General features: G+C 38.3%; 1 protein-coding gene across 1 annotated transcript in view; it reads left to right on the forward strand.

Annotated features, from left to right (window-relative positions):
* The window catches only part of CMTM4 (CKLF like MARVEL transmembrane domain containing 4), a 42,368-nt gene extending 21,105 nt beyond the window's left edge, over positions 1 to 21,263 (forward strand). Inside the window, exons 2-4 of the mRNA XM_081920445.1 lie at positions 4,215 to 4,391; positions 11,458 to 11,556; positions 13,648 to 21,263. Coding sequence (XP_081776571.1) covers positions 4,215 to 4,391; positions 11,458 to 11,556; positions 13,648 to 13,821 — 450 coding nt within the window. The 3' untranslated portion in view covers positions 13,822 to 21,263. The remainder of the gene's footprint in view (positions 1 to 4,214; positions 4,392 to 11,457; positions 11,557 to 13,647) is intronic.
* The last annotated feature ends 142 nt before the right edge of the window (positions 21,264 to 21,405 follow it).

The raw sequence follows: 21,405 nt of genomic DNA on the forward strand, positions 1-21,405 counted from the left end.
GAATGTGTGAGGTTTTTAAAAATGTCTTTGGGTGTATTTTGAGGAGGTGTAAAAGCATTTTACTTATATCTATGCTGTATATGACTACTTATGCTGTACCACTAGTTTAAGTAATAAATCCTAGTAGTGTAATATTCTTACAAAAATATTGTGGGTATTCTTAAGCAGGAAAAATGTTCACTATTCAGTGGTTTTTGTGAAATCATAAGTCATTATGTGATTGAACCACACAATAAGTCTTTTTGTGGGCTTCTTCAGATAAACAGGAAAGCTATTTTCTTTCTTTTAAAAATCTTGAGGGAACTATTTTTAGTGCTTATGTTGCTTGATTTATCAAAAAATAAAACACAGCAAATTTGATATTTAATAGAGAAAATGTAGTGGTAGCAATTTTCTTCCTTATGAAGTCTTCTGTTGAGGTTGAATACATATTGCAATGCATTCTCTTCATTTTTCTTAAATGCTGACAGTCATAATTAGTATAGACAATTTGCCAAGAAGATCTTGTGCAGCAACAATTCATTTCCAGTCTGTTCCTTTTCATGTTTACTGGAAAAAAACCTATTGAATTGAATGAGTGTGCATAGGATTGAAGCTTTCATTAGTTGATTTCCCTTTTTAAAATAATATTACATTATCATGTTAAATGCAGAAACTTGTTCTGCAACATTGTTTTGCAGTATGACAAAATATTAGGGCAAACTATTTTGGCTGCAGTACTTTGAAGGGATTTGGAGAAATGCAGGGGTGGTGTTTTGGAACTTATACTACATCCATGTTTCAGGAGCATATATTGGCAATAACATGATGCAAATTTCTCAGCTTTACTATGTTCATGTGAACCTGAACTGCAAGATCTGGTGATCATTTCTACTATGGTCAGAATAAGCAAAAACATTGTGCTTGCTATCTTGAAAGAAATAATTCTGCATTATCTTCCCTCTCTGTCCTTTAATGTGTGCAGGTGCTCTGCCCTGGGTCTGGTTTCTTTGGGGTAGAATTTAGTAGTGTAGATTAAGATGGGATGCTCTTCAACAATCTTGTATTTGGCATATCACTTATGTAGGAGAAAGTCCTGGGATCGCTTGCTTTTTTATTTACATCATTTGTGCTCCACTCATTAGCCAAAAAGGCTCCCAGAGTGGCTTACTTACAATCTATTAAAACAAAGCAGTCCCTGCCCACAAGCTTGCAATCTAAAACCACTACACACAAGGGAAGAAGAAGAAAACAAACTCAGGAATCGTTCCTTAAATAGTAGCTCTTATAATGACCAACTGGCAAGAAAGAGTTCAGGGATAGGAGGTGCCTGATGGAGCTGGTCTTTTGGCAAAGCTGGTGGAATAAGCACTGGCCTTCCCCCCCCCCCACTAAGGCAGCCTGATGGAATGAGATTGAAGGATGGAGTAGGACCCCAAACCTACAGGTTCAAATAACCAGAAAAGGGAATTTCAGCCAAAAATTATGGAGAAATTCCTAGTGGTAACAAGAACCTTCACAGTAGAACAGATGGAAGGTGGGAGAATTTGCTTCATTTGAGATGTTTAAGCAGTGCTGCATGACTGCCTATAGCAATGGACTTCCTGCATTGGTTGGGCTAGAAGACCTCTGTTGTCCCTTCCAGCCCTGTGATTCTGTAAAAAGGCAAAAATACAGACAAAACCAGGGCAATGATTTATCAGGTGACAGAAAAGTGAGACTGTTACTGGTAAATAGGGGGCAATGACAGAGATGTGTTCATCTATCTTATAGCATGCTGGGACACTCCCAAACTCCAAGTCCAAACTCCAGTAAGGAGCATGCTGTTTACTCATGCATGCGGATCCGACTAGCTGAACACAATGCATTCCCAGAAAATCATTTGTCAGCTGATGGTTTCCATTATTTTCTATGGGAACATTTCTAATCTGTGATGTGGCCAACCTCCCTCCCTCCCTCCCTCCATGGTTTTCTATTGAAATGGCTGCCGCCGACCAGCAAAACAAGAATAAGTAAGGAAGTGGCTGTTCAGATATCTGAAGCAGTGTCGTGAGGATTGGGTATAATTATTTGCATTCAGATAACTGAAATTTCGGCTAACAGGACCTGCATGTACATTACTCAAAGATTTGCAACCGAACTCATGAACTGTACTGATTGAAAAGGAACATTGATTTTCAGGTGTCAGGAGACATGAACATGTGAGAAATGCAAGTGAGGAAAGTTAATGCTGGAAATCCAGGTGTGCACATTTAGAGCAACCTTTGTCGGTCCAATAGAAACCCCCATCTTTTCCCACTGGTATGCGAAGAAGATATTTGAGGATCTTATGTTGTCAGAATCCCACACCTTTCCTTACTATACCTCTGATTCTAGTCTCTCTGTTGCTCTGGCAACAGCAGCAAAATATGAAAAGAGCAGATGACCTCACTGAGCCAAATTCTGGTTAAATGGGAATGAGGGAGAGGGGGACATTTTCAGGCCTACTGCTAGTGGAGTTAACAGAGGACACACCCCTCATTTAGATATCCTGGGCCCGAACCACTAGTACTGTTGGTTCAAGTACACTCTGAAACCGAGTCATGGAATCTTTTAGAAGCAAAGGCCTATAGCAGGGATAGGAAACTAGTGGTCTCCTAGATACTATTAGACTACAGCTCCCACCATCTCTGACCATGGGCCATGCTGGCCAGGTCTGGGTCGAAAAACACCTCATGGCCTAGAAAGTAGAAGAAGGGCCAAGCATAGAATACATCCCTGTTTCCTGCTAACTGCCCCTTGAGTGAGTTCCTGAGGTTTAGCAACCACACCTTGTTGGCAAGATGTATCTTTTTACACTGTTACCTCCACTCCTTGCCTCTGGGACATCCCAGTAGGACTTAAATAATTGTCACACATGTTAAAATTAAGGACCCCTTCATTTGATGTGATCTGGTGGAACTCAAAACAAATCTTACTTCTATAGCTCTGATGAGCGGGGGAAAGCAGTGAAATCTAAATTAACGTCTGTAACATTTTGACTACTGACCTCAGTGCAATACTAGTTATAGTATTATTTGTTATCTCTTTCAATTACATTCAACTTCTCTTGGGTAAAGTTGGGTAAGATCACTTTCGTATTCATATCAACCAGGGGAGAGATTGTTATACCTCTGCCCCCTTTTAAGAATAAGAAAATGAGAATAAGAGACACCGTGCATTCTTTAGCTCTTATCTCCTTGCATATCATTTTAGCCTCTCAAATATATACCTGAATTCTTTAGTTTCTTCCTAGTCTTGTTTGTGTATAGTTTTGCTCAATTGAAATAGGCCTTCATAGTAAAAGGTAAAGGTACCCCTGCCCGTACGGGCCAGTCTTGACAGACTCTGGGGTTGTGCGCCCATCTCACTTAAGAGGCCGGGGGCCAGCGCTGTCCGGAGACACTTCCGGGTCACGTGGCCAGCGTGACATCGCTGCTCTGGCGAGCCAGAGCTGCACACGGAAACGCCGTTTACCTTCCCGCTGGTAAGCGGTCCCTATTTATCTACTTGCACCCGGAGGTGCTTTCGAACTGCTAGGTTGGCAGGCGCTGGGACCGAGCAGCGGGAGCGCACCCCGCCGCAGGGAATCGAACTGCCGACCTTTCGATCGGCAAGTCCTAGGCGCTGAGGCTTTAACCCACAGCGCCACCTGCCTTCATAGTACTACTCAGTAAAGTTTAGTTGCTAACTATTCTGAACCCCCAAATGCCTTTAAAAGCCAGAATGAAAAGCATATTCTTTATAGTAGGAGAAATGGACCAGTACCAATACTACTTTGATCGATTTACAGCCTAAGCTAGGGATGGGGAACCTGTGGCCCTCCAGATGATGATGGTAAACTCCAACTACTATCATGTCTGGTCATTGGCCTAGTTGATTGGGACTGATGGTGGAGTCCCCACAACATATGGATGGCCACAGGATCACTAAACTGGGCCTTATCATACGCATGTTTACTTGAAAGCAAGACCCACTGAGTTCTGTAGGACTTTCAAGTAAGTGTGCACAGAATTGCTATTTTAGTACTAAAATATGCTTTGGTATATGAGTGAGACAAGCATCTTGTGTTGATTTCTTCTTTTAAACTGAATCTTACTGAAGTTTCATTGCACATTCTTGAGTATCAAATTCCCAATGAACATTTCAGGATAATTTGTGGCCGTCTTCAGAATGTTACAGAACTATTTATATTTTACCACTTTTTCTCCCCGTAGGTTTTGGCATTGATTTCCTTCATCTGCATAGAAACCATCATGGTATGCTCCCCTTGTGAAGGCCTTTATTTCTTTGAATTTGTCAGCTGTAGTGCATCGGTAGTTACTGGAGTTTTGTTGCTTATGTTCAGTCTAAATCTCCATGCAAGAATACCACAGATCAACTGGAACATTACAGTAAGTTTTCATCCAAACCTTCACTTTATAAAAATAGCTGAATAAACATTTGAAGCTTAGACTTCAAGCACTGCCTGCCTTGTACAGAAACTTGAAACCATTGGTAAATGTTATTTGCAGCAAGTAGAGTTCATGTGCTGCTTTATATTCAAAGTGAACCCCACTGGTGCAATAAGGATTATGAAATATTGGATGATAAAGTATATAAAGCTGAAATTGTGTGTAAAATCATACCCCTCCCCTGCATAATGCAGACTTTCCTTCAGTGCTAGTCTTTATTGTTCACAACTGAGGAAAGTATAGTCTGCAGATTTTGTTTAATACTGTACTTTATATTTACAAATGGTTAAAAAAATATATGAAATGAGTGCATACTACAAGGTAGAGTCAATCTGTAAATCTGTGGGCCATCAATCCCTCTTCTAAAAACAGTCATATTTTGGGATTAACCTGCTTTTCTGAGTTTGGAAGTTGGAAGTGTGTGCTTTATGCATTTATCTTCTTTCTCACATTCTTTTAGGAATAGGGTTGCCACTGTTTTCACAAGTCCTGCTCTTGTACTCTTTTGAAGACAGGCATTTGGCTGGGGATATTTTTTTTCCTGATAAGGAGATTAGTAGTAGGAAAAGTTTCTCCTGCTACATGCCTGTATGTCAGACACAGCAGCAGGGCTAGAATGTGGAAAGCAACTGATAGGGGCTACAGATTTCACTGTTTTCCTTTTGGCATAAATTTCACATAATTGTTGCACACCGTCTATTTAGAATTCATTAGAATCCCTATAAGGCAAATCCAAAAAGTCACCTTACACTCTTCTGATATCTCAATGGGTTTTGTTGGTCCTTTGCAGTTTCTGTAACTTTTGGTTAGTTTCCTCTTGACCCTGCCTTTATATCCTTTCTTCCTTCCAAATGAGCCTAGGGTGGCAAACAACAAATGCTAAAACAATATACAATATACATAATAGACTGGGAAAGATCTCAATTTAAAAGGCATGCTGAGAGAAGGTCTTCAATAGGTGCCAATAAGACAACAGAGATAGCACCTGTCTAATATTCAAGGGAAGGAAATTCCAAAGAGTGGGTGACACAACACCAAAGGCCCAATTCCTACATTTTGTAGAACAGACCTCCTGATAAGATGGTATCTGCAGGAAGCCCTCATTGCAGAGCACAGTGATCAATTGAGCATATAAGGACTGGTATTATGTTTCATGTATCTTTGCCCCAAGCTGTATACAGCCTTGTACACCAAAACCAGTACATTGAATTTGGCCCGACAGCTAATATGCAGCCAGAGCAATTCTTTCAACAGATACATTCAGTAGTTTATTCTTTTACTTCACTTGTCCTCCCATCCTTTCTGTGGGTATGCATGAGAGACTGGCAGGTTGGAATACTGGTTCCTTGATCTCTTGGATTCTGGTAGGCCAAGGAGTGTGTGCTCCACCTTCTAGTATGTATCCTGAATTGTGTGTACATGCTGAAAACCTTTGAAAGGGGAAAAACTATGTGGCGTCATGAGTCTGTCTCAGCTGCTGGCCACAGTAAATTAGATCATTAGGCCAGTCAATGATCCTTAATCTCTGTTCCTGTTTAGATTAAGGAACACTGTATTTTGAAGTTCTGCCTCCTTTGTCTTACTGTACATGATGAGTATTCACAACTTTCTGGTAGCAACAGAATAAAGAGAGAAATGTTTTACATTTGGCAGCAGTGATCCCACTGAGGAATTGCATGCCATCTGAAATATTATTCAAAATGCAACAAATGGAAGGTGAAGCTTGTAAAGGACTGTAGTATGGCATGCTAGGAAGAAAACTGGAAAAAATGCGTCCAGAGAAAGAGTGGATAAGTCATACTCCTGTCTCTGATAGTTTTGCTATGAGAGTATGAAAAATTATAGTGGAAATTTCCCCTTTGTTAAATAAAACAAATAGATCAGCTCTGCAAGGATGTGTGCAAGTAGCATAAAGGAATGTGATGGGCATCTGAACACATGTTTCAGATGAGTTTATATTCACTCATACTGCTTGCTTAAATGTATTGAAATGAATCAAGTTATGTATTTTAGTTATTATAATTGCCCTTTCCCATTCCCATATCATTGGCTTGACTAGATCATGTTTCAAATAGTGCACAGGATGATATCTAGTTTCAATCACTATGATTCTGACAACAAATGGTTTGGCTAAATGTTAGAAATTTGACTTAGCATTGGAAACCAATTATTGATTTTGAGTGAGGATTTCAAGGAAAGAACATTATGTGGCAAAGAAGTTGGTTCAGTCACATAGAATAGAAATATGTGAAATCAGGAATAAGGGCAGTGAACAGAGAACTGTTCTTTGTCATGAGCCAAGCTAGATAATCATCCCTTGCAATACATTTTTGATTTAACTCCATGTTAATATAATTTTTTTGGTATCCCTATCTAAGAGAATTCTAAGGTTGCTCTAACCACTAGTGATTTCAGATGCCTAGGTTGCTGAAATAGCTCAACGAGAAAGATGTTGTGTTTCAAATGAAGGTCTGAAAGCAAAAGTCATTGTGGGCATCTTCAGAATCTTTCAATAAAATATACTTACTTATCCTTTTGTTGCAGTTTGTTCCATTTAGTCCTTTATTTTCTGTTCTTCCTCTATAGAACTTCATCCAGCTTTGTATATGGGAGCATGGAACGATAATTTCAATGAAAGCTTGTTATGCCATGCCATTATGTTCTGGCTTTGGCTAAATGTGCTTGACTCTTTGCTTCCGTCTAACATAAACACAAGACCTATAATTGCCATGCATATAAGAAAATTGCTGTATCTATTCAGAGTTTCTAAATGATATTCTGTGACCTGCACAATCAGCTTAGTTCCCTGTTCCATATTGTAATGGAAAGTTTTGGCCATTGACCTTCAGCAGCTCTGCATTTTTTTAATGACCAAATGTGCCAAGGCGAAATGTATTGTATTATATAAATACCCTAGGAGCTAACATCAAAGCAATGTGCAGACTTATTTTGTTATAGTGAAGTGTAATCAAACACTTTCTTTTAATTGGTTGTAGATGTTAGAATTATACGGGCTAATGAAAGAAATGGTTTGTTTTTAGATTCCTAGCATCCTTCATCTTGTATGTGGAACTAAGACTGGAAAAAATTTTTTTTCCCTTTGCCAGTGTCAAGAGAAAAGAACCCATTTATATATTTTTGTTCAGAACTGTCAGCTGCCTAGAGATTTTGTATATTTCTGCCCTTAAATGCCAGTATCTGGCATTTAAGTGATCTAACGTGTCCCTTGGCCAGTGGTCTGTTTCTAAAATAACCAATGAAGAGATTAATACTGGCTAAGAAACCTCTTGTCTCTGGAGACAGGCTGGGCTATTCAAGAGTGGGAGATAGCTGTCCTGCACTCAGGATAACCCTTTATTATTTTTTCTCTAATTCAGCGGAATTCCAGCAGTTGCTTTAGGGAAACAGAAGAGCAGGTTGGGGATAAGAAGTTCTGCCCATTAGTAGCTTTCACCACATACAAAAAAGAGAGATCTAAGATTTGTAAAGGAACGTTTTTGTTCTTGTTTCTATATTGCTGGCAACTTGCCTCTGTATTGTTGTAGGCCTTCCTGCATGGGCCAGCACTGGAAGTCTGTCAAATGCTGTGGATGGACTGTATTCTACCCTTCTATTCTAATGGAACAGGAACATTCTTTATTCTTTTATGAACTGGAAAACCTGCAAGCCCATGCAGCCTATTCGTAACAAGCCCCACAGGAATCTTATTCCTGGACACCAGAATGAGGCAGACAACTATATCATCTGCCTTTATTTTCAGCCAGTTGGTTTACTTACACTTTTTTCCAAAACCCGTGCTACATGTTAAGCTTTTATGAATTTGACATATAAGAAATGAAACCCTACCGAACAGCCTAGAAATGTTATTTTCTCTGCAATAGCCAGAGTCTGCATATTCTTGTACCACAATGAGAAGTTTTAAGTCGTGTAGCATCTTTCATTTCTGGGCCAAAGAAGTTATTGCTGCAGCCAGCATCCACATTCCTTAGTTCAGACAATTGCTGTTTGGTCATTCCATTAGATCAAAATGGCAAGTTGTGGGGAGGCTTGAATAGGGCATATTTTCTTTCTCTCTCTCTCTCTCTCTCTCTCTCTCTCTCTCTCTCTCTCTCTCTCTCTCTCCCCCCCCCCCCTCTTCAAAAACATCTGGCCAGAATATGGATGCCAGAGGGCATTCCCTTCATAAGTGGAAAAATGTTCCCTTGTTACCAAAATCACGTTAACAATAAATTGGAATTTATAATTGGCTTTTAATAGTTCAATTTCTTAACTTTAGCCATTAAAAATGTGCAGATAATATATCATAATATATTTAATCTTCACTAATGCTTGCAACTTCAGTCACTGTGAGGTAACGTAACATACGTTTTACACGAGGTCTATCTGAGCTAATCTTCCTTAGCAAGGTTACTTTTTAAAAATTAGTGTAACCATATACAGTAGATGGTTATATTTGATAGAATAATCCACAGAGCTTTTGTATAACAGATCAACAAGCAGTATCCTGGATATTTGTGGTTTTGTTTTTTCATTCCTGTATAAACTTTTCTGCCTGTCCTTCTTGGTAGACATTGGAATGAGACCAAATAATAATGTTGGTCTTTCTGAACTTAGCACAAAGAGTTCAGTTTCAGCATTGTCCAGAAAAGTTTCCTTTGCTTTTGTTTTGTATCAACTCAGAAAGTCCAGTCTTGTTTCGATAGCCAACACTCTGCCTGCCCGAGTAAAATAAACACATGAAGCCGCTGGATAGAAAGGCTCAGAGTCTGCCAGCACTTGAAGAAACTGGCACTTAGGGAATTATTTTGTAATTTGGGGTTTAGGAGGCATTGCCTAGGTATCTGGCCAAAGTTTGCCCACTGGACTAATAAAATAAAATAAAATAACTCTTTCCATTCATAACTCTTTAGACACTGCTTTCCTTTTGACTGGGGCAGCTAATAAGACTTCTTGAATGATGGAGCAAGATGACCTGAAATAATACAGAAAACTGCAGTTTTCATTAAATCAGTTATGAATGAGATAAAGGATATTTGCAGTTTAGATTGATTTTGAATCTTCTCGTAGATTGTCCTGCAAACTCTTCTATCCTGGAACTATTTTACTAAAGAAATTGCTGTCTCAAAGCTGCTCTTATTTCAACTGAATTTCTTTCATCTGTGCGATGTGTGTGTGTTGTCTAACAAGATTTCATAGTAAAGCCTGCACTGAGATATAATTCAGAATACCTCCTCTCTTTTTAATTAACTGAACTGGTTTAGAAGAATTTTTAAGTATCATCTTTCTGAATAAGCCCCCGAAGTATTAAATTTCCATGGGGAATAAGTATTTGAGCAATAGTCCTCATCCCCTTTATGTGAGGTTGCTCAATTCCAGTCCAGCCCCATTCATGCTATGTACAACAGGTTGAAGTTTTCTGGTAGACATCAGAACTGTTGCTTTCCTTAAGTCCTTGGGGCTATCTCTGTGCCATAGTGTCAGGACATGGTCTGGGTAAAACTTGAAGCCAACATTCTGTGGGTTTGAATAAGCAATTTAAGCATGTCTGGAAAGAGGAAAGTGAGATGCTTGTATACATTGTTAAGGAGTTGCATTTATACGCTGTAGACAGAACTTTCTCTTCCTATTTGCTTGCTTGGGAATCAAATTGATTTGCACTGTTCTCCAGCCAGAACAGTAAGGCTCAAAGGCATAGTAGCCTTCAATAATGCAAACTTGATTCCTTGTTTCCCTTGTATGATTACATATTTTGCAGACAGAAAATTCTGTTTCAGTGAATGTACAAATTACACAAGTCTTCTACTTATTTGAACATGAGATTGAGAATAGTGTTGAATTCGCTGCATTCTGCTTTCACCAGTTCACTATGTTGTTAATAACATGTCCATACAACCCCAAAATCTCTGCATGTTGACCTACGGTAATTCACAGGTTTATGTTCAAGGAAATGGCCAATTTGAACCCAAAACATATTTCTGCTATATTACAATTCACCATTTTGGTTTGCCTAAGCTAATAGTTGAGAACCCCTGGTTTTTACTTTCTGAAGGAGTTTAAGATGTTTATAAAACATTAGGCTGGGAGAAAAGTAATATTGAAATTTGTATTTGTGATAGAGAGCATCCAAAATATAGCCTGTATCACTAACCAGAGCACCAAATTTGTTGGCAGTGGTAGAAACGGCATATGTAAATTATGATCAGTTTGAGTGTTTGTTCTATGTATTTTGTTTGTTTGTTTTTGTTATTTGCATGTTGGTAAGTCAATAAAATACCAAACAAGTTTTCTTTATGTCTGTAACTCCTCAGAATTATAATTATGCCTGTAGCAATATATTAATAGATGGTTTGGAAAGCTTTGAGCTTGAAACTATTTGAGTTTCTTTGCTAAGTAACAGCAAGTCAATGAAACTGAACTGCAGGAGTTTCTGAAAGCTTTGTTATGTTTCATGGAAAATAACACATTTAATTTTTTTTCTTTCACTGTGTGAAATGATATATTCATATATGTCAACACAGATCCTGTACCATGCAAATAAAAAGTCAACATGTAGTACATATATCCTGTATTATATAATGCAGTAGATGCATGTGGCAGACATGTGAGTTACTTTCTAATTTCCAGAGAGCTAGCAGTCAAAAAGAAATCTATATATACTCTATAGCTCGGTCATGAACATTTTTGTGGCTTGAAGAAAGAACAGTAGTTTTGGTTGAATAGACATGTTGCACAAAGGTTCATCACTTGGAATGGAAGGAAGCTCTGAACAAATTACAGAAAGCTTTACTTGTTTTCTTAGCAGTTTCCCTCCCTGTTCATTACAGTGCCAGGCCCTAAACTATAGTGCAGTAATTATCTATTGGTGTATATAATATGTGTTATTCTGTATCATTACATCTTTTGCATAAAGACTATATTGTGTGCAAACTGTTAAAATTGTTCTGTTTTCAACCAGTCACATAGACATTATCACTGTGAAATAACTTGCCTAATTCTGTTTTAATAGGATTTGGTCAATACTGGACTCTGCACTTTTTTCTTTTTCATTGCATCTGTTGTACTTGCTGCTCTAAACCATAACAAAGGAGCAGAAATTGCAGCTGTGGTAAGAAACAATGTTAATTTATTTTCATTAGTTTATAGGAAAGATAACCGGTTAACTTGTATCCTTTTCACAGTGCTAAACAGCATTGCATGTTTTGCTCAACTTTCTTTTTCTGAAGATTAATCATTTCCTGCTTTTTTTTTAAGTCAGCTTGCAAGCAACGAGGAGGCTATTAATAGGATGTTAACTTTGACATGCTAGTCTAGTCAATAGTTTGCAACAGTGGTGAAACCTGCAACTTCAAGTAGACAGTGCTATGCCATAAATCACCAATATTGTCTAGCACTGTCCTATTTCAGTAGTGAGCCACATGAACACTAGCTTGTGTCAGTAAGAAGCTTCCTTAGGAAGTTAATACTGTTAATCATAAAGAGGGCTACAGATATTCAGCAGCTACTCCTTTTAGTATTTTACTAAAAACATTTACTCTGTGTATTAACTCTATGTACCTCTTTTGTGTGTGTGCATGAGGTCTTGATATATAATATGAATGCGTCTTTTTGTCCTCTGCTGTGCTATGATATCTGTACTTTATTTCTAGTTTGCACCCCTGGCTCCATATTGCACATTTGTCATCCATTGTGCATTGCCATTCATGCAATTCATTGGTTATTTGCACCTTGCTGCTATTCATGCAGTTTATTGCATATTTTAACTGAGTTTAAAATTTGAATAACAGCATGTATTCTGGTAACTTCCTTTGATCTTGTGAGGTGAGAGGTGGTTGATAAATGCCTGAGCAATGAAAGAGAGAGGAGGCAGGGAGACAATAGTATGGGACCACCATTTCAGTGGTTATAGGCAGAAGGGTTGGTCAAAAAGATATGGAAGAAGGAGTGTTAATTACTGTAAGACTGCAATTTACTGTCCTGTAATTACTGCTGCCCTGGGGACTGCTAAGTGAAGGGCAGACTACAAATTTGAATAAACAAATAAATAATACAGTCAAATCAAAGGTCCATTTAACTAAGTTTTGTCTACACTTATTGACAGCAGCTCTCCAGAGTTTTAGATAGTGACAACAACTCTGTCTGGAAATATTGAAGGTTGAAGCTGGGGCCTTCTGCATTCACTGCTGATGCTCTTAACCATGAGCTATGGCTCTTCTGCAACCCCTGAAAATTCTTCAGCAAATTTTAAAGAGTTTTAAAAGTGCAAGATTCTTATGCATTGCAGAGAATGGCAGGAAGGTTCTATGTTGTACGTTGCCAATTCATGGCCTGCGGGCTGCATGTGGCCCCGGAGGCCTTCACTGTGGCTCATATAGGCACCCAACCGAAAACTCACGGCCAAATCAGTACTGCTGCAGAATTTTGCTGCTGCAATGTAAATTGTATTCCCTCCACCGCCAGCTGGGGAAAATGTGATTGTGAGGGAGGGGGTACCTGGGAGGGCAAGGGTTAACGTTCCTTATGCCAATCATCCCCATAAGTATATATGTGAATGGGTCTGTCCACTGCTGCTGGCTCCTCCCAAGCCCACTGACATGCAGTTCTTGGCCTTCCACTCACCAGTTTCAGGGGCAAAATTTTGCTCTAGGTTATAAGGAAAACTCCCCACTCCCAAATGGCAGTGTCTTGTAGCACCTTAAAGATTAACAAATCTATGATTGGATAATTTTTCATCAGCTGCATGGGAAAGGCTTTTATTCTATCTAGCATGACATCAGCTCATCAACCATTTTTCAATGCTTAAATGACTGTCCTGTTGTTATAAGTGGAAGCAGTTGGGGTGTATGGATTCCTTAACTTAGGTCTCTAGAGAAGTCCTATTAGTAATTTTCAGGTGCTGTGCCTTATTGTCTTATCAATGGATCTCCCTTTATTAAAGGTACCAGCAAGACAGACAATTCCAAAAAGGCAAGCAGTTAAATACCCAATCAACAAAATGAAGAGACTTAATATGTCTGGCTTGTTTTTAAAGAACTTTGAAGTAGCATGAAGGATAAATGTACGCTATGTAATTATAATTGAAGATATAAGGTCAACACACAAAAGCCAACAATCAGCTGCAATATTTCTGTATAAAACTACTAAAGTCTTAATCACTTCAATAAAATGTCATTCTTTTCCTTTTTTTGTTTTTGTTTAGATATTTGGTTTTCTGGCAACTGCAGTTTATGCTGTGAATTTATTTTTAGCTGTTAAAAATTGGAGAATTAACAGCCGACAACAAAACACAAGGCAGACCAGTGATTATATGCGTGCTCGGACAGAATCCAGAGAAGTGGATCATCGCCCAGAGATTCAGCGTCTGGATGGGTGAAAATCTCACACAAAATGGGATTTCCCAGAAGAAGAAAAATAAAAGCCTGCAGACTTTTTTTTTAAAGAAAATAAATGTTCACTTTTATAGGAAAAGGAGGAGCATGTGGTGGCCGTGAGCATTTGCATGTACAAAGAGAGAGAGAGAGAGGACTTGAGAAATTATTGGCATGAAGGCCATAATTGCGGAACTTTTCAAATGAAGATACTTGTCCATAAATGTGGTAAATGAAGAAAAGGATACATTAGAATGAAGAATTGTCTTGGTGCACAGTACTTTGAGTTAGCAGAGTCAGAGAGAAGATTGGTATTCAGTCTACATTCCCACCATCCAGTATAAATATGATAGTCAGAACTGGCAAAAGATTGTTCTTTTGAAAATGGAGTTTCCAACCGTAGACATAGTGCATCAGGGAAAGAGATAGCAATAACATAAATCAGGTATTGAGTTACACAGCCACTGTGTATGTTCCCTTAACTAGATTCCCCAATTAACTTTAGTTCTAACACTCCTACAGTTCCACTGTGTATCTATAACAGCCATTCACGCCAGTTTGAGGATTGACTGGTGGAAAATAAGTTTTCTGCTAAACAGAAAACACAAAGCCCACTCCATTTGTGACCACAACCAGGTATGAACTGGGATGTAACGCCTCAATACACTACACATTTATTTCCTTTTCCACTTTACAAGGGAATAATGTGAAGTTGGTATTGAGCCTCTCTGTTCCTCTTCCATTCAACCATAGGAAAACCGATTGTGGTCAGGGTTGTTTTGTGTTGAGTTCATATCCATACTGCAATATTCCTAAAGCTATATACAGTGCTACCTCGGTTTTCGAATGTAATCCATTCTGGAAGACTGTTCGAGTTCTGAAATGTTTGAAAACCGAAAACTCAATAGCTGACCGCTAGGCCTAAGGATCTTGCACTCAGCAGAAGCTGCGTGGCATGTTTGACTTCCAAGGTGTGTTTGAAAACCGAAGCATTTACGGCGTTCGAAAACCAAAATGTTCATCAATAGAGATGTTTGAAAACCGTGGTACCATTGTAATTACATACCCTGAGAGTGTGTGTCTGACTTCAAATTTTGATTACCCAGATTGCTCTGCATTGTTTTCTGAATTAGAATCTTTTTATGAATTTTGCTAAAGTTATCTGAATAGTAAGGTTTTTTTTAGGCATGAGAGCAGATCTACAAAATGTTTGAATAATTGTCCACAGATGAAGACTTATTTTGCTGAGTAGCATTTATGTGGTTCATTTAGTTTACATACCATTCTATATAATTCCGGTTTTCCCTCAATCTTCCCAGCAGTGTTTCATGGGGAAAGTAATGTACTCTGTGGGTAGGGGATTTGGAACCAGTCATTAGAATCTCTCTTTAGCTTCTTGCTTCATGCTTCTTGCATCTGTTGTTTAGGTCAGCCACAAAATGAGTATATGAAATCAGTAATTCTTCTCAATATGTTTCCATTATGATGATGATGAACAGTTATCAGTGGAGGTACACTTATTCCTGGGACAGTTGTGTATGCACCTTGAAAGCTAGGAAGTAGAATTGTGAATGTCTGTTGAATGTCACTGATTGTAGAGTGTGAGAGTCCCCATTTTTATATATGTTGACCATGTTGCATGATATTGGTGAGCCCTCTAATCTTCTGGATCCTAAAAGCATATTTAAGCCTTTAAGATCCTTTCCCCCCTAACACTTGAAGTAAATGTTAAAATAAAAGTAAAAATTAGTAAAAATAAAAGTAAAAATTGGGACTGTCCAAGGCTGTGTATGATCTCAACACCAGCTGCTGAGTGAGATTCAGTATCCTAAGAATGCATTGGCTTCCGTTTTTCAAAAAAGCTATTTTGAACTCCTTGAGGCGGTGGAGATAAGCCTGAAAATTGTGGGCTGTCCCTGGAGTGGCTGGAGGGAAATCCATTCCTCTGCATAGGTCCTGTTGTCAGCAGAAGATATGCCAGTCACTTGACTTATTAGTCATGTGCAGAGCTATATTTTAGTAATAATCCCAGAACCTTTTGAAAGCATATAAACGTCTACTTTTTGAATGGGAACTTTATTTAAAGTTGTGTAATGCAAGAGTACTCTGCTTATTGCCATGGCTGATTTCCTCAAATAACAAGGGTGTATTCTGATTTCTGCCCAATTTGTTAAAAATAAGAAAAATAACTCAAGCTACCAGAAAACCATTTTGTTTGGTATTTTTGGGACCAAAGAATAGCTATACATTTTTAGATTGGAGACACATTTGTAATTTGAAAGGGATAGGTTTGGTGTGATGGTACATATTTAATATAAAAAGATTGTATATTTTATGGTATGTTTTGACAATATGCTCCAATGAAATGCAGGCATTCCTGAAGCACAGACTGCTTGGACACACATTTAAGAACATTTTTGTTCTGAATTTCCCCTGCAGTGTCCCTGATACTATGACGAGGCTTTCTTTTTAGGATTTTATTTGATTTTGGCGGGAAGAGAGGGGAGTATTAGACGCAGAAGCAGTGATCCCAAGAATTATGCACATAGATCCATATTTTCAAGAAGTCCTTTAACCTTGCACTGCTTGAATAGCAAATCATCAAGCCTCTTTACAAATGGTTTTTGAAAGTGAGTGAGCAATTTGTAATATGACCTGCTAGTGAGGGAGTCTGACATTAAGATCCCATTGGCAGTGATGAGAGCTCTCTAGTTTTTTTGTGCACAGTGCATAAGTTAAAACTAGGTAGTACTCCCCTGCTTGCTCAGCTCACTAACCCCCATCTCTGCCCCTCCGTTTTCCTTTCCAGGATCACAACCTCTCCCCCTGCCTGCTTAATTTTCGCACCTCAACGTGCCCTCTCCCCAGTTTTCTTTGTCAGACAAAGCCTCTGTTAGTGCCAGAGAAGAGAGCTTCCCCTTGGCAGGTCATAGCAGCATCTTCCCAACCCACCATCCATTCAGACTCTGAGATGAAATTCTGCAAGGGCTGATACCCAAGTCACTGCTCAGCCCATGTGCCTCTTGCACATCTTAGCGACTTGGACTACCATCACAGTGTGATGTCAGACCAGTACAAATGTTATATAGAGAGATAGGAAAACGAGATGACAATGATATCTGAAGAACTTGCAGATAAAAACTGGACATTTTCTTTCAAGTTTGCAAACATTATTCAACTTGTTACATTCTACTGAAAGTGCTTGCTTAAGAGCAAACTGATTCAGCTGCACAAGCCGTGTGCACTATGAGATTTGTTTGCTTGTTTTCATTTCCAGCCAAGTTTAGCTTAAGTTGAAAGAAAGTTTCTTAATGCCATGTGAGTCGCAGTTCTGTTTGGGAGTGTGAGTATGATCTATACAAAGATGACTCTTGATTGAATGTTTACAGGATTTAAAGTTGTGGTAGAGAACAGGGATACTTGATATTGCCTTAGAAATCTAGTGTCCTTTTCATAGCCTATGTATGCTATCCAGCGAAGTCATATTGATAGCAGACCCGTTGAAATAAATGGATTTAAGTACATTGATTTCAGTGGGTATACTATGAGTATGACTAAATTCAGTATCACCACAACTTAAGTAATGAAATGCAGCAAGTGGCAGCGTCTGAGTGACTGTCATATGTATGTATATTCTAGTACAGCAATTTATTCTATTTTTCACTCCATTATGCATATGTGTTCACCTGTCCAGCTAAATGTAGTGATCTGTATGGTGTTGGGAGTGTCCACTGATGTAAGAGATTAACCATGTATACCTTGATTAGCTCTCTGTAGATTCTATAGAGAATCAGATTTTGTGTCCCTCCCAAGATGGATTCTTGGTGCAAATGATTCATTTGCCCTAGTAGGAATGGTTTACTCCCTATTATGTTGTTTCAAAAGCATGACTGAACCTGTGTCCAAAACAAAATAATCCACTTTATAAAGTGTGATATTATTTGGAACCCGGTTTATGTATATGTTAATCACTAATCTGGGATAGTGCCTGTCTTAATCTGTCCTGGAGGGGTGGCTGAATTCCTTTTAGTAGTTGATAGTAGCTGAATAACTCTTTCGCATGCCTTTTGGACCACATCAGTTGTTTCTCTCCCCTCGCCCCTGCTTTTACCTATTTTAAGTATGCATCATTTTAAACTTGGCAAAAGCAGTTTTTTTATGCATAGTTTGTACAGTAGCCTTGATTCTTATATTTATATTAGAGGACTTTGTGATTTCAATATTGAGTTAATTTCTTCCCTATGATTTTCATGGAAAGTTTTAAAATCTGTTTTAAAGCTTGCTGTCAGCCTTTGTTTTGTAGTTAATTATGAAGACGTAAGTACCCAAGGCAACATGTAGATATTTTTGGAGTTTTAACTTCTATAGTTAGGGCTGGTCCCTACAGCTGTGCTAATATCCTCTAGGTGAAAAGCAAAAGGGTGGGATCTACTTTTTAAAAAACAGCTGCAGATGATTTTGTAAAATACAGTACACCGCTGTTGCAGTTTAATTCAAATGTCTTGAGAGGCACAGAAATAGATAGTTTGAAGGAAATATCTGATTCCTTTTTTCTATACATTCCACCAATCTTTTACTCTGGAGTTGTCCTGTTCAAGTTCAAGAGTGCAAGGCTGTTCTGAAGCAAAAGACTTAGATTGTAACTTTTAAAAATGTCTTTCACTTGCAAAGATGTAATATGAAATCTCTCAATTCTTGAAGTGGGCCTTTTGGTAAGACAGGAGTCATGAGCTCTGCCAACAAGCCATGTTTAATGTGGCTTAGGCTGCAATCATATACCTACAGACATGGGCGTAAGCTCCATTTAACTCAGTGAGACACTTTTGAGTACACATGTACTCAAATTGTCTATTATGGGGAGGCTAATCACTTTTGTGTGCCACAGACACTTTCTATTGCTGTCTGAGGACTTCTCTGTCTAAACATTTCAGTAAAACTAGATGGAGACTGACACTTCCAGGGCCAGTAGACACTATAACATCTTAGTTTTCATTGTTGCCTTTCAATACTGTCTTCATTTGTCCAGTGTTTCAGACTTGAATGTGTATTGGTATTTCCCTTGTTGCATGTTATGAACGCCTAGGGCACTCCTGCACTGCCGTTATTGCACCTTTTGGTGAAAGTTTGCAGGGGGAGAATGCATATATTTGTTATCAGATTTAGTGACTCTTGGATAGCTCTCATTCACCTAGACACCCTGGAATAACTGATGCACTTAAGTTGTCTTCTGTGGACAAATTTCACATCTGCATTATTGCGGATGGAACCTATTTGTATATATTGAAGTTTAAGTAACTGATATACCAATATTGAAAAGGTAAACTGTATATTTATTATGCATAGTATCATCCCAGTTTGGATTAGAGACGTTGACACTTGTCATGCCTTTTCATATCTGTTGATGAACAAGACACGGTCTCACCTAGGGTGCCTTTGTGTGCGTGTGTGTATGCGTGCTCAGTCAAATTAAGATCCTACACACAAACACTATTTTTGTAACCATGAATGGCTCATAAATTGTAGTTTCTTTAAACTTCTGTTAAATACCAGCCTTAATGAAATAACAAGGCTTCTTTTTGGAATATGCACTTAAGGACTCTGCTTTCCAGTTGGACTTGAAAGGTGTGCTCCAATTGTGCTGTCATGTCCAAACTAAAGTTTTTTTAAGGAAGTATAGGCGCTTTGAATACCCCAATTAATCTACGTAGAAAGTAAAATTGGTTAGTGGTGGAACCAATTTGGAATTGGCAGTAAAGGAGTGATACCCAGTTTATGTGCCAACCCAAGGCAGTACATTGAAAATAGCACTAGTGGGTGAACTGGTCATTTTTCCTCCTTCTAAAGCAGTTTCAAACATGTAGTAAGGTTGCATTTCCACACATCTTGCTTTTTAAGGGACTGCCTCTGAAATCCAGTAAACTTGAGCTAGACATGGAAATTCAAACCCCAAGTAATGGCAATCTGTGTCTCAGTTCCCCTCCCATTGACTGATGCTGTGTTCCAGCAGACCTGTTTCACAAACCAAAACTCTGGTGACCAAAAACATGGTTGCATTTTGTGATATTTCTTGTTCAGAATGAGATTTGTGACCATAGAAGCCTGTGTATTGGAACTCAAAATTTTAGTTTGCTTTCAAATATTAAGTTATCTAGTATGTGAAATACTCTTTGTATTAAAACCAGAAAGTTGCTATTAACTTTTTGCTTATAAATGTTTAATTTAATGCAAATTGTGGGCTTCTCACATGGTTGCAGAAGAATCTTTTGGTTAACTCAAGAGTTAACTTTTTGAATCAGTCAATTCCTGAATTAGGTAGAATGGATCCAGTTTTCTTTTTGGTAGCATGCAGCTGCCCTTAATTCTCTTGATTTATTGGGTACTGTGAAATAACAGACATTCCAGCTAAGTACAGAAGAGAGTTAAGAGAACCCATTGCTTGGTATACAGCACACTAAACACTCTTGGAAGCAAGTCCCAAGGATTTAAATGTTCTTACTTCCAAATAACTGTGGTTAGTCATGTGCCTAGAGTACAATACCAAGCACACTCTGAACAAACAATAATAATTGAAATGCTTGGGACTTAACTTACAGTAAATGTGCTTAAGAACAGAGGTTAGAAAGTTGCTCCAGTTACCATCTTGTTGCAGTCACTACAGGCTTTGCTGTAGACTTCAGAAGAAAGTGGCTTTCGTCCTACCTAGGCCTTCAATGTTTTATTCTGACATGTAGATCAGTCAGTTTCCTTAGATGCTTTCACTGCAAATCACAGCACCTTTACACTAACAAAAGAGATTTGCACCATAATTATATTACTTTGCTCTGCATTCAGATGACTTCTGCCTTCCTGGTTTAGCAGCAAAAAATATTTAACTTGGGTATGCAGGAAGCTTTCCTGTGCACAGACCCCCTTTCGTTCCATATGTGCAGAATCCTGTATGTGCTGTGAAACCTTTCCAAAATTTAGTTCAACTGGTCCTGAAAGCATTATGGAGACAAGTGATAGCTATATGCCATGCACTTCCTTTTAATTTGCAATATTAGTATACATTTTATAAATTTCAAGATGGATTGTAGTAATGATTTTTTACTTTTCTTGTGATACTGAATGCAATCACTAAAGCGCTGCTTGATCTTGTCCGTTTTAAAATTTATTCTTAAGCGGTGTACTTCTGTAAGTTTTGCTTTGTATATTGGCATGACTTTTTATTGGTAATTTACAGTTTAATGTGGCTGTCTTGTTTTGATCAATGCTAATATTTCCTCTATTCTTTTTGATACACCAAGATACTGAGCTCTACAAAAAATAATCTCATGGTACATGTCTGTTTTCATAGTGTTTTTTAAAAATCTGTATTTTTGTATGTAGAGAAAACCATAGGTTTTCTGAATCCTAATCTTGTATGAAATCATCGTAAAGGATTTGTTTAATAAATGGATAGGAGCAACTTGTGCCATCCTTTGTCTTATTCCTCAAATGACATATCACTTTAATCCAGTGTTTTTCAACCTTTTTTGGGCAAAGGCACACTTGTTTCATGAAAAAAATCACGAGGCACATCACCATTAGAAAATGTTTAATATTTTTTT

Source organism: Podarcis melisellensis, assembly GCF_964234715.1.
Source record: "Podarcis melisellensis genome assembly, chromosome: 8".
NCBI lineage: Eukaryota > Metazoa > Chordata > Lepidosauria > Squamata > Lacertidae > Podarcis > Podarcis melisellensis.